Source organism: Eurytemora carolleeae, unplaced genomic scaffold (genome assembly GCF_000591075.1).
Source record: "Eurytemora carolleeae unplaced genomic scaffold, Eaff_2.0 scaffold579, whole genome shotgun sequence".
Classification (NCBI taxonomy): domain Eukaryota; kingdom Metazoa; phylum Arthropoda; class Copepoda; order Calanoida; family Temoridae; genus Eurytemora; species Eurytemora carolleeae.
This window is the reverse complement of record NW_019396466.1, coordinates 74822-92443: the sequence shown is the minus strand read 5'-3', so window position 1 is coordinate 92443 and position 17622 is coordinate 74822. Positions and strand designations below refer to the sequence as shown.

Below are 17622 nucleotides of genomic sequence, written 5' to 3'. Positions count from 1 at the left end.
ACTAGCTTTATCCTTTTAAGAAGTACTTTCAGGGATACACTAGCTTTATCCCTTGTTTATTTTATATAATTTCAGATGTACTTTCAGGGATACACTAGCTTTATCCCTTGTTTATTTTATATAATTTCAGAAGTACTTTCAGGGATTCACTAGCTTTATCTCTTGTTTATTTTATATAATTTCAGAAGTACTTTCAGGGATACACTAGCTTTATCCCTTGTTTATTTTATATAATTTCAGATGTACTTTCAGGGATACACTAGCTCTATCCCTTGTTTATTTTATATAATTTCAGAAGTACTTTCAGGGATACACTAGCTTTATCTCTTGTTTATCTTATATAATTTCAGATGTACTTTCAGGGATACACTAGCTTTATCTCTTTTTATATAATTTTACATAATTTATATTCATATTAAAATTTTCTTCTTTTTAAACTCTATTAGTATATGAGTTCTTCAGCTATAAATCCATTTTAAGTACGAGACAAGGAAGATCATTTTAGTAAAGTTTAGAGTTAGAAATTGTTTATTGTTAGTCAGTGTCCTTTTTAATTGTTTATTGAACTAGATGCGAGCCATGATGAGCCGGGAGCTGCCGATCAGCAGTGTAGATTGGAAGTTAGGGTTCGAACAAATTCCGTCCGTTAACCAGGATTCAATCCTGCATATATATTTTCTCCTTATAGTAATAATTTTGATAAATTATACATATATATAGACATATATATATATTTATGTATATCTATCTATCTATCTATCTAATCTACCTGATGGTTAGAAAGGCTGATGTGTTTGTAACCAAAAACCTGCTTTCTCTTCATTCCACACAAAATAATGTTAAGTTCCAATATTCTGCAAACACTATAACATTTCATACCACGCTCCACTACACAGAAGTAGAAGGTCACGCGGGGAATTACGGGATCAACTTTGTGTCCTCAAACTTCTCTGGGGCCACGTGAGGTCCCACACAAAATTTGGGCCCGATCAGTTCAGCCGTTTTGACGTTTATTGGATACAAAAAAAAATCAATCAGACAAGCAAGTATATATATAGATTTGACGTGTTACAGTAAGACCCATCAAATAAAAGTAGTTTCAGATTATTAAATCAGTGTTTCTATAAATTTTAAACTTATATTTTCGTGTAAATCGAATAGATGAATCCGAGGGAAATTCATGTCGTAATTATTTTATAGGTTTTATGTATTTTTACGAATATTTCTTGTTAAAAAAAATTTATTTTGCTGCTTTTTTCTCTTGATCGTGAAAATAGGTGTATTTATTTATATTATATTTTATCCATTCTGATTTTTTCATTTTATTCAAATTATCTTTTATTGTTTTCCGATAAATTATCTCCCCTTATACACCTCAATTATTGTTCTCATCTTATATCTTATATCTTATCCACCTCAATTATTGTTCTCATCTTATATATTATATCTTATCCACCTCAATTATTGTTCTCATCTTATATGTTATATCTTATCCACCTCAATTATTGTTCTCATCTTATATCTTATATACTATCCACCTCAATCATTGTTCTCATCTTATATATTATATCTTATCCACCTCAATTATTGTTCTCATCTTATAAGGCTAACCTCTACCAAAATCCAAAAAGTAATTAAAACATTTTCCCCCAACTCTTATTTTATAATATTCATCTAAATCGGAGTGTTCCGTCGAAAAATTATCGATGGTGATTGCTGCTAATCTTACTTCTATTTGTTGCGTATATAAGAACATTGTTAAAAACGACTCATACCGTAGTACGTAGCGCCCATACAAATTCAGAAAGTTGCAACATTCGCCTCGGATCGTAAAAAATCAATTTAATATTTGGACGCTAGGTGTCTCTGCTCTCGATGCTTCTTGAGTTCCACGTGGAAGAGACTAGTGACCAAAAAAATTGTTGTTTAAATTACATCGTATATGAAACAAATAAAAAATATTATGAAATATATCAACTATATACAAATGCGTCGAAAAATTATCGATGATTATAGGTTGTAATATCTGAATGATTTGTTTGGAATTGAACTGATTTTTTACGATCCGATTCGAATGTGGCAACTTTCCGAATTGTTATGGACGTTACGTTCTTAAGAACTCGTTTTTATCAATTTTCTCTTTAAAGACGCAACAGATAGAAGTATGATTATTAGCGATCACCATCGATAATTTTTCGATTGCAAACACTCTCTTTGTACAACTCGTTACTTGATGCCGTAAAGCCTAGATTTTTAAGCTTTAAGTATTTGACCGACCAGGATTCATGGTTTGAGGCATGAAAACTTAATTTTGTAAATACAAATTACAAATTGGATTTTTTCTAAATAGTTTCATTAATTTTATAAAATTTGAAGAAGAAAATGGCAGAATTTGATGAATCAGATTTAAGACCGTTTACCGGACTTCAGCGACCTATCACTGCTAAACCAGAGGACGACATGCAGTCCGAGCTTCCAGGCCCTTCTCGTCCAATGACGTCGGCAACTCGTCCAATGACAAGTGGAAGACAAGGACCACCTGGCTCTCGTCCGATGACAAGTATGATTAGTCGTCCTTCTACCGGATCTGTCCCGGAGTGGATGATGGATGACGACTCCCTGGGACCTGATCGTCCTAAGACGGGATACAGAAAACCGGACGGTTCGGTTGAGGTAATTTATTTAAATTTAAAAAGAAAATCTTATTTTCCGTATTTTCGATGTTACAGCTTTTACACAAAAAAACTATCACTTTAATTTGAACAAAGTTCTCGCATCAAACATGTTTTTTTTTGTATTCGACAAAAACAAAATATTTTTTTTATTACATTGTTAATTGTAGTCATAAAACTTTTCATCTAATATTTATTTACACATTCGATGATCAATTTTAATCCCCTTATTTTCATTTCACTGTTATGTATTGCTATTAAGCAGTAAAATATGCTTGGACGTATTTCAAATTCCAAAATTTGGGTGTATTCGAAACCGACCCATAAATAATATTTTCCTGTTTAGTCCAGACCTTTCTCCAGACAAGGATCAGCCATTGCTGGCGCAGATCGGCCTTACACAGGTTAGACGACAGACCAAATATTTGTAAAAAAAAAGCATAACAAATAAAATTGTAAAACTAGCTGAATAAAAGATAATGAAATATATATGAAAAGTACGTACTTATTTTAAGGGCGACCCATGACCGGGCGGGCTGGTAGTGCTATAGGTCGACCGGGCAGCTCAATGGCAAATAGAGGGATACCAGGCACAGCATCCAGGTAGGATACCAGGAGACAAGGATACCAGGATACCAGGCTCAGCATCCAGGTAGGATAGAAGGAGACAAGGATACCAGTATACCAGGCTTAGCATCCAGGTATGATACCAGGAGACAAGGATACCAAGATACCAGGCTCAGCATCCAGGTAGGATAGAAGGAGACAAGGATACCAGTATACCAGGCTTAGCATCCAGGTAGGATACCAGGAGACAAGGATACCATTATACCAGGCTTAGCATCCAGGTAGGATACCAGGAGACAAGGATACCATTATACCAGGCTCAGCATCTAGGTAGGATACCAGGATACCAGTATACCTGGATTCCAGCATACCAGGATACCAGGATATCAGGATAACAGGATACCAGGATACCAAGATACCAGGATACTAGCATATCAGGATACCAGGATACCAAGACACTAGGTTACCAGGATACCAGGATACCTGGATACCAGGCTCAGCATCTAGGTAGGATACCAGGATACCAGTATACCTGGATTCCAGGATACCAGGATACCAGGATACCAGGATACCAGGATACTAGGATACCAGGATAACAGGATAAAGGGTAACAGGATAACAGGATACCAAGATACCAGGATACCAGGATATCAGGATACCAGGATACCAGGATACCAGGGTATCAGGATACCAGGATACCTGGATACCGGGATGCTAGTTTACCAGGACGCCAGGAATAGGATACAAAGATACCAGGATACCAGGATATCAGAATACCAGGATACTAGGATAACAGGATGCCAAGATACTGGGATACTAGGATACTAGGGTACCAGGATGCCAAGATACTGGGATACTAGGATACTAGGATACCAGGATGCCAAGATACTAGGATACCATGATACCAGGATACCAGGATATCAGAATACCAGGATATCAGAATAACAGGGTACAAGGATACCAGGATACCAGGATAACAGGATACCGGGAAACCAGGATACCATGGGATATCAGAGTACCAGGATTTCAGGGTGCCAGGGTACAAGGATACCAGGATAACATTGATAAGAAGAATTTTCCAAAAAATTTATTTCAAAGGAATTGAGTTTTTGTCACAAACTCAATTGTCTAATCATGATATCTTTACAATCTGATGATGTAAACCTTTGATATTTCAAACATAGATTATTGGATCTTACAGAATTCATAGTTTGAAATATCTAAGGTCTACGACATTGGTTAGTAAAGATATAGAGATTAGAAAAGTAGAGTTTGTGACAAAAACTCAGTTCCTTTCCATGTTAAGGTTGGTCGAGACTGCTATGCGTAACAGACCAGCTAGCAGAGCTGGAGTAGGTTTACAGACAGCTGTTAGTGTAGCAGACAGGAAATATATCAAAGATAATCTCATATTTTATTAGATTAAGGGACTGTCAACGTAATTTTAAAGAGTTACATGTCCAGTTTTAAAATGATAGAGTTATCCTATTATTTCTTTTTGAAAGTGGATTATTTTCAAATGAGATTTCTCTATAAAATTGACTTGATATTCTAATCTTAAACAACAATCTGATACTATACTCTGATACCAGACCTATAACCCAGCAAGGATTAACTGGACTAAAAACTGGATCTGGTCGAGGACCTCAGAGACAATATCAGGTCAAAACAATCTGGTTTTTTCATGTCGAGGTTTCGTGATTCGTAAACTCTTGGATTTTATTCTAATTCTAATCAAACATTGATCTGCATCTTGTGCAGACCTGCGGAGTAAATTTAATCCTTTCGGATATCACGAGGTAATCGTACCCTGCAGGCACAAATAAAATTTAAGAGATGTCACAGTGAATATCATTATCAAGCACTGTAGAATAATGCCAATTCAGATACAAGTTTTGACTTCTACTGCTTTCTGTAAATAAAAGTTTGTCAAGGAGAAATGTAACAGTTTTAACAATATTTCAATGATTTTCTCAACATATTAATATAAATCTCATCTCAATTTGCATGTAGACTTTAATCCATGTGTGGTATTATCCTCATCATCTCCATCTTGTCTAATCAAAGATTTTTGTTAATATTCTTTTAAATATTTGGATTTGATTTCTATTCATAAGCTTAATATGTTTCAAAGCTTTCGGTTGAAACCGGTGACACAGTTCGTTCTGTATTCACCCAATCTAGGATTCTATTTTAGTTTTATTCTAACCAATCTAGGATTCTGTTTTTGTTTTATTCTAACCAACCTAGGATTCTGTTTTCGTTATATATTCTAACCAATCTAGGACTCTGTTTTAGTTTTATTCTAACCAATCTAGGATTTTGTTTTTGTTTTATTCTAACCAATCTAGGATTCTGTTTTTGTTTTATTCTAACCAATCTAGGATTTTGTTTTCATTCTCTTCTCACCCACTCTAGGTTTCTGTTTTTGTTTCGTTCTTAACCAATCTAGGATTCTGTTTTGGTTTTATTTAGAACAAATCTAGGATTCTGTTTTCGTTCTATTCTTTGCCAATCTGCTTTATGTTTTATGTTTTCTAAAGCCTTTAGTATATTAAATCCTAGACGAGATTTGATAGAACAAGATCAAGTATTGGAGAAATATATTTTTACATTCATTTCATTCCAGATTTAGAAGAAAATATTTCCGACTGCAGTAAAATTTATTTGTAAAAAAAAAAATTAAAGAAATATATGTATTTAACACTGCAGAAAGTAAAATGTATTTTCACTGAAGCAAAACGAAAACGAAAAGTTTCCAAATACGGGTTCTCTACAACAAATCTTTGCGGATCAGAGAGAGAAAAAAAGAAAATTGTCAGAATTGAACAATTTTCCATATGTTAATGTAAACCGGAAATGCCATCTTTAAATTAAGGGTCATTTGAAATCATGTCTTACAGAAGTCGAACATTTTATTTAACTGTCCTTGAAAATGATTTAATTATAAAGCAATTTTGTCTGTTTTGATATATGAAGAAAACCATAAATATTATGTTGAATATAGTTTAAAAACCTTTTTTGTTTAAACAACCTCACCCCCTCTCCTTCCTAACCTAGAATCACAATAAATTTTACCCGTTGTGTTTCTGAACTTGAGGCTCAATAGGTTTAGTTTAGCCAGTGTACTGTATCATGTACTTATCTTTAAACCCCGCCTTCATAATATAAAGATTTCAATTTAAATCCTCTGATTGGAATTTTAACAACAAGTCTACGATCTTAATTGGAAACCTTTTTGCCATTAATCCTTAACATCAGTTAGAACCAAGAAATGTGAATATAACTAAAAATGTCAAGAGGCGGGAAAATCTCTGGAATAACGTCTTTTAATAAAAGGGCTTTTTTCTAAAGATTATTCATTTTGTCTAGTATGACAATTTAATACTGCAAATTGTATGTTTATATATGGGGGGGGGGGTGTCTCCTGGTTTATTTTACTTGCTCCTAAATGCAGACACACACTCCCCCCACTCCAAAACAAAAAGTCGTCTTTGTTTAATCTTCTGAAAATAGATTTATCATCTGTATAGGTTATATAATTGATATATCTCTAAATATATTTATCATCTGTATAGGATATATATAATTGATATATCTCTAAATAGATTTATCATCTGTATAGGTTATATATAATTGAAATATCTCTAAATAGATTTATCATCTGTATAGGATATATATAATTGATATATCTCTAAATAGATTTATCATCTGTATAGGTTATATATAATTGATATATCTCTAAATAGATTTATCATCTGTATATGCTATTTAATTGATATATCTTTAAAGATGTATATTTCAGCGACGTTTCTATTCAAAAGACATATCAAAGACAACTTTTATTTCATTTGTTCAGTTTGATGGTTTTGACTTAATATATTTTGATCAGGATAAATCCTATTTCCTGGGAGCTCTGAGAACCAAGATGGCTGAACTTACTTCGGAAATAAGTATTTAATTTTGAAATTAGAAAATTATCTTAATTTCCATTCTCTGCCAATGGTTAAAATGTATCCAAGTTTCCTTTTCTTTCAAAATTGTCACACTTACAAAGCAGTATTTGCATGTATAGCGTCTAATATTATATTTGATTATCTCTAAGCTTTAACGCCAATACACTATACAGGCAACATAAGAAAATTATTCAATCTTCATACATTTTTTGGCATGGTTAAAAAGTACAAAATAAATTGAAATAGATTTTTTTTCAAGAAAAGAAGAAAGCATCGGACCGTAATTTATAAATCATAAAAGGATTTGAGTTTTTGCTATAAACACTAAAGACTAAAGCTAAAATAAGTTCGGTTCGGAAATGTCCAGCCTCCAGGGTACAAAAAGTATATCTAGTTAGAAAGGTAAAATTAACGGTCAAGGCGTTGCGACACTTCAAATTTGACCCAGTCGTGGAAATTGATGCAACTTTTTATAGCAGTCTGGATCCATGTGAATTAATTAAAAAAAGATTGAAAGGCGACCATATTTATTGAAGACCCCTGTATAAACATTTGATGCTGATTAATAAACAAGTTCTATCCAAAGAACGTGGATTTAATATTCAAAATTTGATATTTTATATTCAATATTTTTATATCTACTTTGTATTCGGAAAAAAACACTTCAAAATATTTCTAAAATCTTAAATTTGGCGAACAAATTTTTTTTTGTATTATTATTTTGATGACAATATTTTTTACAAATATTCAAGAGGCCCGTATATTTATTGTGTTTTGTAACTAAAACATTCCCATCAGTATAAATTCTTTAAAAATACTAGTCAGGGAGTGCAGACGTTATTTCAAGTAAACCTCTATCTTAGAGGGACATTATTCACATTCAGCACCTTTAAACCTTCATTCAAGGAAGAACGATAATTTTCGAACGGAAAATTTTAATTTTATTTGTTTTTTACCTAATTTATTAAAGGGGCTTGCGGATTTAGAAAGCAGAAACAAAGAACAAATTATGCAACTTTTTAAATGGGAGTTCAATTGAAATTACGTCGACAGTCCCTTTAATTTTTACAGATAGACTATAATCCCTTTAATATTTCAGATAAACTAAGTCGAGAGGTTGAATCACAAAGTGAAGAGCAGTCAACATATCTAGCTTATGATAAAGGAGTTAAAGAAATAGCTGAGAAACTAACTATAAGCCAGGTATTCATATGTAATATGATAGCTATACAAGATATAGCTTATATTAAAGGGGTTAAAGAAATAGCTAAGAAACTAATTATAATAAGCCAGGTATTCATATGTATTACGATAGCTTTACAATATATAGCTTATGATAAATGAAAGATAAAGGGGTTGGGCTATGGGGATTCATCCCCTCTCTGTGGAGTTAACTAAGGTCAGCCATTACAGGGAGACCCCCCCCCCCCTCCTAAAAGATTAAACTCCTCCATTGAAAAAAAAACTTCCTTGTCTCACTTACAAACATATGATTTAACTTTTAAGTTTGCGGAAATATTTACTCATTTATTTCTCGATTGTTCAGAAATCTCTTCCGGAAGTGTATAAAGACGAAATATTCCATATTTACTATGAGAACCAGCAAATTCTGCAATAGGTAGTCGACATTTAGACTAGAGATTTGAATATGAGACAAATAAATTGTAACAAATCAACCTCTTTCAGTTATTTAGTGATTTAATAAGTTAAAAGTAAAACATCAAATTTAATTGAACATATTGCTTTAATGTCGTCTACCTATTCCACAGTCCACAGTGGGTTTAAATAGATTTAGAGAGATGGTGTCGGGAATAGGACAGAACATTTTTTTATCCCATGGGATATAAACCAAATATTGTATTCAGGGTGTATTGGCGGATTATAATATGCTCGTGGATAAACTAAACACGGATACGGAGAGGGCAGATGTTGAGGCGGAAGAAGCTGAGCTGAGGGCAGCTAACGAGCAGGCTGCAGCGGAAGTGGAACAGCTCTGGGCGGAGAAACGAGGAAGAGAAGCTCAGATTAATCAGTTAGAAATAGAATTAAACCAGGTAAATTATTTAGGTTTTATTAACACTTGTATTCATATTTTAATTAATTTTATATTAATTCTTTCATTTATTCATAATTGCATCCTCCTGTTTATATTTCCTCTTATTACATAATTGTCATATTTTATATAAATGTTTTCATATTCATTCGTTCTTGCTCATTGCATTCGTGACTATTCACTCATTCATCCTTAACCCGATTCACTATGATTCCCTAGTACCCTTAACCTGATTCACTATGGTACCCTAATACCATTAGCCTGATTCACTATGGTACCCTAATATCCTTAACCAGATTCACTATGGTACCCTAATACCCTTAACATGATTCACTATGGTACCCTAATTTTCTTAACCTGATTCACTATGGTACCCTAATACCTTTAACCTCATCAATATTCATCTCCTAGATATTTCAGTTTTACTAACTTTAAAAGTATTAATTCAGTTAATTTCTCTATTGTTTCTGAAGCAGGAAATTCAATTTAAAGACAGCTATATGTATAGAACCATAAATTGAAAATAATCCTGTAATATCTAGGAGATGAATTTTGAATCCTGTAATATCTAGAAGATGAATATTGAATCCTGTAATATCTAGGAGATGAATTTTGAATCCTGTAATGTCTGTAAGATGAATATTGAATCCTGTAATATCTAGGAGATGAATATCGAATCCTGTAATATCTAGGAGATGAATATTGAATCCTGTAATATCTAGGAGATGAATATTGAATCCTGTAATATCTAGGAGATGAATTTTGAATCCTGTAATATCTAGGAGATGAATTTTGAATCCTGTAATATTTGAAGATGAATATTGAATCCTGTAATATCTAGGAGATGAATATTGAATCCTGTAATATCTAGGAGATGCATTTTGAATCCTGTAATATCTAGAAGATGAAAATTGAATCCTGTAATATCTAAGAGATGAATATTGAATCCTGTAATATCTAAGAGATGAATATTGAATCCTGTAATATCTAGGAGATGAATATTGAATCCTGTAATATCTAGGAGATGAATATGACGGAAAACCTTGTGTCTGCAATGCATCCTGAGTTACAAGATCGATATATGCAGCTTAAGGATATTATCAATTCATTTAGTTATAACTCTTTTTTCTCTAATTATAATTTGTTTTCCCTCTGGCTCGTACAAATAAATAAAAAAAGAATAATTTCGCAGATTTTCTTGTTCTCATCGGTGGATTTCCATAATTTTACAAAATGAAATTTTTCAGGCATTTTTTATTTTGACTTTCTATTAACCTTCTTGTGGAGTTCTGCAAAAAAAATGGTGTCGCTATTTTACGTTTATTGGATAGAAACAAACAGACAAATCTAAATTTATGATTATATAACCTCATGTATTTCCTAGCCCTGGATAATCCTGTTGCAGGTTATAAAAGAATTTATTAAATAAATTTTTTCCCCAGATTAAAACCATAAAACCACCATTATTATGAAGCATAATTTCTCTGTCCTGCAGTTTAAAGTTTAATAAACCCACTCGTTTTTAGGAGTCATGTATTTGTTCATTGACATCAAGCCTATAAACGATTACGTAAAAAAAAAAAAAATATATTGTTGATCTTTAAAGGAATTGAGTCTTTTCCACAACTAAAATTTCCTAATCCCTATAACTTTTCAACCTGATGGAGAAAACAATTGATATTTCAAACTTAGATTATCTGATCTAACAGAATGCATAGTTTGAAATGAATAAATTGCAAAAATATACGGAAAAGAAAGATTGTGGCAAATCCTCAATTTCTTTAGAGTTTTTTTAACAAATATATCTTGATATATTTGGACTTAAAGGTAAAGTTTTAATGTAAAAGGTAAAATGTAAAACGTATGAAATTAAAATGTTTTAAGAATTTAAAAATTATATATTTTTCGATTTATTAACAGTTTGATGATCTAAATATTTAAAGGAATTGAGTCTTTGCCGCAAACTCTGATTTTTAAATCTTTATATCTTTGCAACCCAAAAAACAAAGGTTTACAACATAAGGTTGCAAAGATATAGGGATTTGAAAATTTGAGTGGCAATTGGACTTAAATCCGCAGCATAAATCTTTCTGTGAATAAAAAAGAATTTTTAAGATTTTTTTTTTACAATATGACAAACTAAACTTATGAAAGGAATTGAGTCTTTGCCACAAATTCAGATTTTTAAAACTTTATGTTCTGCAAATTATTTAATTTTTTTTCCATATCTATGATATTACTTTTTTCATACATTCATACAATATAGATACATACAATTATACATTAACACAATCCTTTTCTGCTCTTTGAAGAATATAATCTAGTTTTGCCTTGAACCATGTTCAGCAATCTTTTGTGAAAAAAAGTTTCTAATATAATCCCTTGTAAGCTGTGTATACATCCTGATTCATTGAAAGGTTTGCATTTAATCTTCAAAACATTCATTCATAATCTTCAAGTAAACCTGTGCGAGTTCCTTGAAAAACTGAAACATTTTTCTATGAAAAAATTTATAATTTTGAACTTTTTTCTCCTTTTGATACATTCATTCTTAATATGTTGATCCCTTTTATACAAAGGAACAGAGTTTTTCCCACACACTCTGATTTTGTATTCCCAATATCTTTGCAGTCAGATTTTGGAGACCTTTGATATTTCATATTATAAATTATGTTAGATTAAAGAATCTACGTTTACAGCGTCAGGTTGCAAAGATTAAAATTCTTGAATTAAAAAATTCAAGAAAATAAGACTCAGGTCTAAGCTGCTGCTGAGCCTTATTTACGGCTCGGGCTTTCGGATTTAAGTTGCAACCAAGGTCGGTTTTATTTTCATTGGGCCTAACTCCTTAAGTCGAGCCGTAGATCTCGCAGCTGTCAATCATGTGACACAAGCTGTCGTCAGAGTTGGGTCTAAGATTGGGTCTCAAAGCTGCATTTAAGGAATTTAGACTCGAGCCGAAGCTTTTAAATCGCGCGGGCTCTGAGGTCTTATCTTTTGTATGAGAAAGTTCTAATCTACAACGCATTAACTCGAAATCTAATCCATAGCAGTAACTTTTGATTTAATCAGGTTAACTACTTGATCCGGTAAAAAGCAGATGACTCATATGTTCTTGATTTCTCATTTATATGGAGCCATTTTTTTGTGAATTTGGTTTGGATTTGTTGAATTGTACCTTAAGAGATATCCAAAGATAATCAACAATTATCCGTTTAACTATAAAAAGATAGGAATTATGTGATTTTTAGCGGAATTAAGTAGTCAAAAGTTCAGAACTTAGGCGCAAAAGATCAAAGAAAACTGAATTAAATTATCATACTTAACAATTAAAGCGTTTAGAAGAAAGCAAAACCTGCATTCAATGGATGAAATGGGATCGAAAGTGAAGGCTTACCGCAATTGATAATCCTGATCTAGTCTGCTAATATGCAGTATGCAAGAGCTGTAGAAGAGATGAACCAGGAGCTAGATGTTCTAGGCAGTAGGAAAGCTATTCTAGGTAAATAGAAAAGATGATAATTAGGATTCTAGGATATACTCTACACATATTTTAGGTAGTAGGAAACCTATTCTAGGTGAATATAAGTATTCTATGGGATAATTGGTATTCTAGGAGATACTTCTAGATATTCTAGGTGATAATTAGTATTTTTATAGATAATTATACATATTCTAGTCAGGAGGAAACCTATTCTAGGTGATAATTTGTATTTTTATAGATAATTATACATATTCTAGGCAAGAGGAAACCTATTCTAGGTGATAATTAGTATTTTTATAGATAATCATACATATTCTAAACAGGAGGAAACCTATTCTAGGTGATAATTAGTATTTGTATAGATAATTATACATATTCTAGTCAGGAGGAAACCTATTCTAGGTGATAATTAGTATTTTTATAGATAATTATACATATTCTAGGCAGGCGGAAACCTATTCTAGGTGATAATTAGTATTTTTAAAGATAATTATACATATTCTAGGCAGAAGGAAACCTATTCTAAGTGAATATAAATATTCTATGCGATAATCCGATTGTTTTAGGCATTATTATTAGTTTGTCAGCTAGCTTACGTAATAATGATTTCGTGTTTAGAGGATGAGCTGTCAGTGTCAGCTTTAAAGAGAGAAGCTGCTAAACTGTACGACCAACTGGCAGCTGTACAGGTAACAAAGTTGTTAAGGGCTAAAATTGCTCCAAATGAATTAATTAAAAAAGTAAAGAACTAAGCTCTAAATTAATCAAACTCTGTTTAAAAGTAAAAAAACCTCTATGTATTTACTGAACGTTATAAAAGAGTGAAAAAGAAGCTCTGTATGAATCATACCTTATTATAGAGTTATAAAGAAGCACTTTATCAAATAAGAAAAATCTCTCCATAAATGAAACGCTGCTAAAGTGTAAGAAAAAGCTCCATGTTGATGAATTCCTGTTTTAGAGTAAGAAAGAAGCTCTTCTATCTGATGAGAAGCTCCGGGGTACCCCCCAGCAGGAGAGAGAACGGCTGCTGGAGCAGGTTAAGAATGACAATGCTGAGATCAGTACAATGGAGCGTCAGATCCTTGAGGTTGGAGATAAGCTCCGACTGCTCCAGGAGGAACGGGAGCAGTTGGAGCAGGATATGGAGGAAAATCAGTCCGAGAAAAATCAGGTTCAATATATTAAAATTTCAGGGTGTGAAACTGAATTTTGGGTTGAACCGAGACCTTTTTTATTTGCTTGAATTATTGCTCCGAAACAATGCAAAGAATAAATATGTGAAGGGAACGTGGTCTTAAATATATGAATATCATGAAGCTGATAGCTTTTGCCATATTAAACTTATTTTATTTTATTTGATAACTCTATTCTATTAAAATTATATTTCCGATTTAAACTATAGATTTAAATTCTTGTTATTTTCTAAACTTTAAATGCATTTCTCAAACAATGGTGGAAAAGGAATTGAGTCTTTGCTACAAATACCAATTTTCTAATACCTATATATCTACAAACAAATTATGTAAACCTTAGATATTTCAAACTTTGTTTGTTTGATATAACAGAAGTCATAGTTTGAAATATCTAAGGTCTACAGCATGGGATTGTTAAGATATTGGGATTTAAAAACCAGGGTTTGTGGCAAAGACTCAATTCCTTTGTTAAAATTGTAAAAAGATAAATCTGATATAAATTAAATTTGTACAACATAGAAATCTAATATTTACAACAAATAAATCTTATATTTGCAACAAATAAATCTAATATTTTCTAAAGGTAAATCTAATATCTTAAACAAATAAATCCAATATGTACAATAAATAAATCTAATATTTACAGCAAATAAATCTAATGTGTACACATAGAAGTCAAATATTTACAACAAATAAATAAATATTTACAACAAAGAAATCTATTATTTAAAACAAATAAATCTTATATTTGCAACAAATGAATATAATATTGACAAGAAATAAATCAAACATTCACATCAAACAAATGTCAAACTCTTTTGTCTGAATAAAATATCGTGGTTCTTTGACTGGAGTTATTCATGTTTCATTTTTAAGATTAGTTATGTATTATTAGCATATTTAGCAAATTTCTTGGCTTAAAGATTTTATTTCTTGCAAACTTATCCTTTTTTAATACAAATATTTCTCTTAATTCTTCCTTTGTGTTCATAGAAGTACCGTGAGCTAAGGAAGCGTGAAGAAACGATGGATCAATTTCTCCAGAGTTTTCAGGAGACTAGAGATCAGGAGTTAAACAGGATACAAGAACTAGAGCTCCAGGTTGCATCTACACTAGAGAATATATCAAGGTATGCATTGCATGGAGCTAGGATACAAGAACTATAGCTCCAGGTTGCATCTACTCTAGATAATATATCCAGATATACAAGGAGCTAGGATACAAGAACTAGAGCTCCAGGTTGCATCTACACTAGAGAATATATCCAGGTAAACAAGGAGCTAGGGTACAAGAACTAGAGCTCTACGTTGCATCTACACTTGAGAATATATCCAGGTATTAAAGAAGCTAGAATACAGGAACTAGAGCTCCAGGTTGCATCTACACTAGGGAATATATCCAGGTATACAAGGAGCTAGGATACAAGAACTAGAGCTCCAGGTTGCATCTACACTAGAGAATATATCCAGGTATACAAGAAGCTAGGATACAAGAACTAGAGCTTCGGGTTGCATCTAAACTAGTGAATATGTATATTCATGTTTTCTGTAAGTAAAGCATGCCTTAAATTCAATGGCATATGTTTAGGAACCTGCAGCATGCTGGACATATGCCCTCTAGCAAAGCGTATTCTAGTATGAAAGAAGATCTCGCCTTTAAGGTATGTTTATAAGTATCTAATCCTCCCTCCCACCTCTCCACCACTAAATATAATAAAAAATATTCCTTATCATGTTAAATAATAATATACTAGCTTTGCCTGGAAAATATACCTTATCATGTTAAATAATAATATACTAGCTTTACCTGAAAAATGAGTATTCCCTATAAAATTCATAATGAACCTAAAACTTCTGAACCAAACTAAGAACATTACCGTGGTTCTACCGAGTTCCCCAGTTTAAAATTTGAGGCAAATTGGTCAATCATGAGTAATGATTGGACATACAAACAGACTACTACTTTATATACAAATATGTGTATAATTTGTGTGTATATATATGAATATCTGATCTAGGAAGGCGAAGTTGAGAAATCCAAAAATACTATTGAAGGACTGGACAGAGAGCATCAACAACTAGCTTTAAATCTAGGTAGCTTTTATAATCTTGGAAGTAGGTAGGTTGTAGGTATTGGATGGTAGGATATAGAAGATGGGAAGTATAGAGAAGATGATTAGTAGGATAAAGAAAGAAGATGGGAAGTATAGAGAAGAGGATTAGTAGGATAAAGAAGAAGATGGGAAGTGTAGAGAAGAGGATTAGTAGAATAAAGAAGAAGATGGGAAGTATACAGAAGAGGATCAGTAGGATATAGATGAAAATGGGAAGTATAGAGAAGAGGATTAGTAGGATACAGAAGAAGATGGGAAGTATAGAGAAGAGGATAAGTATTATAAAGAAGAAAATGGGAAGTATAGAGAAGAGGATTGGTAGGATATAGAAGAAGATGGGAAGTATATAGAAGAGGATTGGTAGAATAAAGAAGAAGATGAGAAGTATAGAGAAGAGGATTCGGAGGATAAAGAAGAAAATGGGAAGTATAAAAAAGAGGATTGGTAGGATATAGAAGAAGATGTGAAGTATAGAGAAGAGGATTAGTAGGATAAAGAAGAAGATGGGAAGTATAAAAAAGAGGATTGGTAGGATATAGAAGAAGATGGGAAGTATAGAGAAGAGGATTATCAGGATAAAGAAGAAGATGGGAAGTATAAAAAAGAGGATTATTAGGATAAAGAAGAAGATGGGAAGTATAGAGAAAAGAATTAGTAGGATAAAGAAGAAGATGGGAAGTGTAGAGAAGAGGATTGGTAAGATATAGAAAAAGATGTGAAGTATAGAGAAGAGGATTAGTAGGATAAAGAAGAAGATGGGAAGTATAAAAAAGAGGATTGGTAGGATAAAGAAAAAGATGGGAAGTACAGAGAAGAGGATTAGTAGGATAAAGATGGGAAGTGTAGAGAAGAGGATTAGTAGAATAAAGAAGAAGATGGGAAGTATAGAGAAGAGGATCAGTAGGATATAGATGAAAATGGGAAGTATAGAGAAGAGGATTAGTATGATAAAGAAGAAGATGAGAAGTATAGAGAAGAGGATTAGTAGGATAAAGAAGAAGATGAGAAATATGGAGTAGAGGATCATTAGGATTAAGAATAAGAAATATTTAATCATGAATATTTTTAGAGAAGATAGAAGCATTGGAGGAGAAAATAAAAACTGAGATGAGCACTTTGAAGGAGAAGATGGGAAGAATGGAAGAAGAAATGGTTACATTTATAGATTTGGAAAGGTTTGATTTTGTTTTCCAATCTTGACAAATTTGGTTTGGTTTACAAATCTTGACAAGTTTAATTTTGTTTATATTTCTGAAAAGGTTTGGTTTTTATTTTGGGACAGGTTTGGTTTGGTATTATATATCTGGACAGGTTTGGTTTGGTTTGATTTTTCTGGACATGTTTGGTTTAGTTCATATATCTGGACAGGTTTGGTTTGGTATTATATATCTGGACAGGTTTGGTTTGGTATTATATATCTGGACAGGTTTGGTTTGGTATTATATATCTGGACAGGTTTGGTTTGGTTTGATTTTTCTGGACATGTTTGGTTTGGTTTTACAGATATAGAAAGGTTCGGTTTATTTTTATTGCCAAACTTAGTTTTAGTTCTGTTTGACTTGGTTTCGTTTGTAACCTTT

General features: G+C 32.3%; 1 protein-coding gene across 1 annotated transcript; it reads left to right on the top strand.

Annotated features, from left to right (window-relative positions):
- Positions 1-2380: 2380 nt before the first annotated feature.
- On the top strand, positions 2381-17242 carry LOC111703813 (intraflagellar transport protein 74 homolog). Its single transcript, XM_023475877.1, has 16 exons — positions 2381-2673; positions 3019-3076; positions 3188-3275; positions 4546-4626; positions 4832-4901; positions 7132-7192; positions 8295-8398; positions 9061-9249; positions 10270-10341; positions 12669-12750; positions 13351-13421; positions 13694-13906; positions 14922-15058; positions 15517-15589; positions 15947-16022; positions 17112-17242. Exons 1-16 carry the CDS (start codon positions 2383-2385, stop codon positions 17240-17242), a joined length of 1797 nt encoding a protein of 598 aa, XP_023331645.1. The 5' UTR covers positions 2381-2382.
- The last annotated feature ends 380 nt before the right edge of the window (positions 17243-17622 follow it).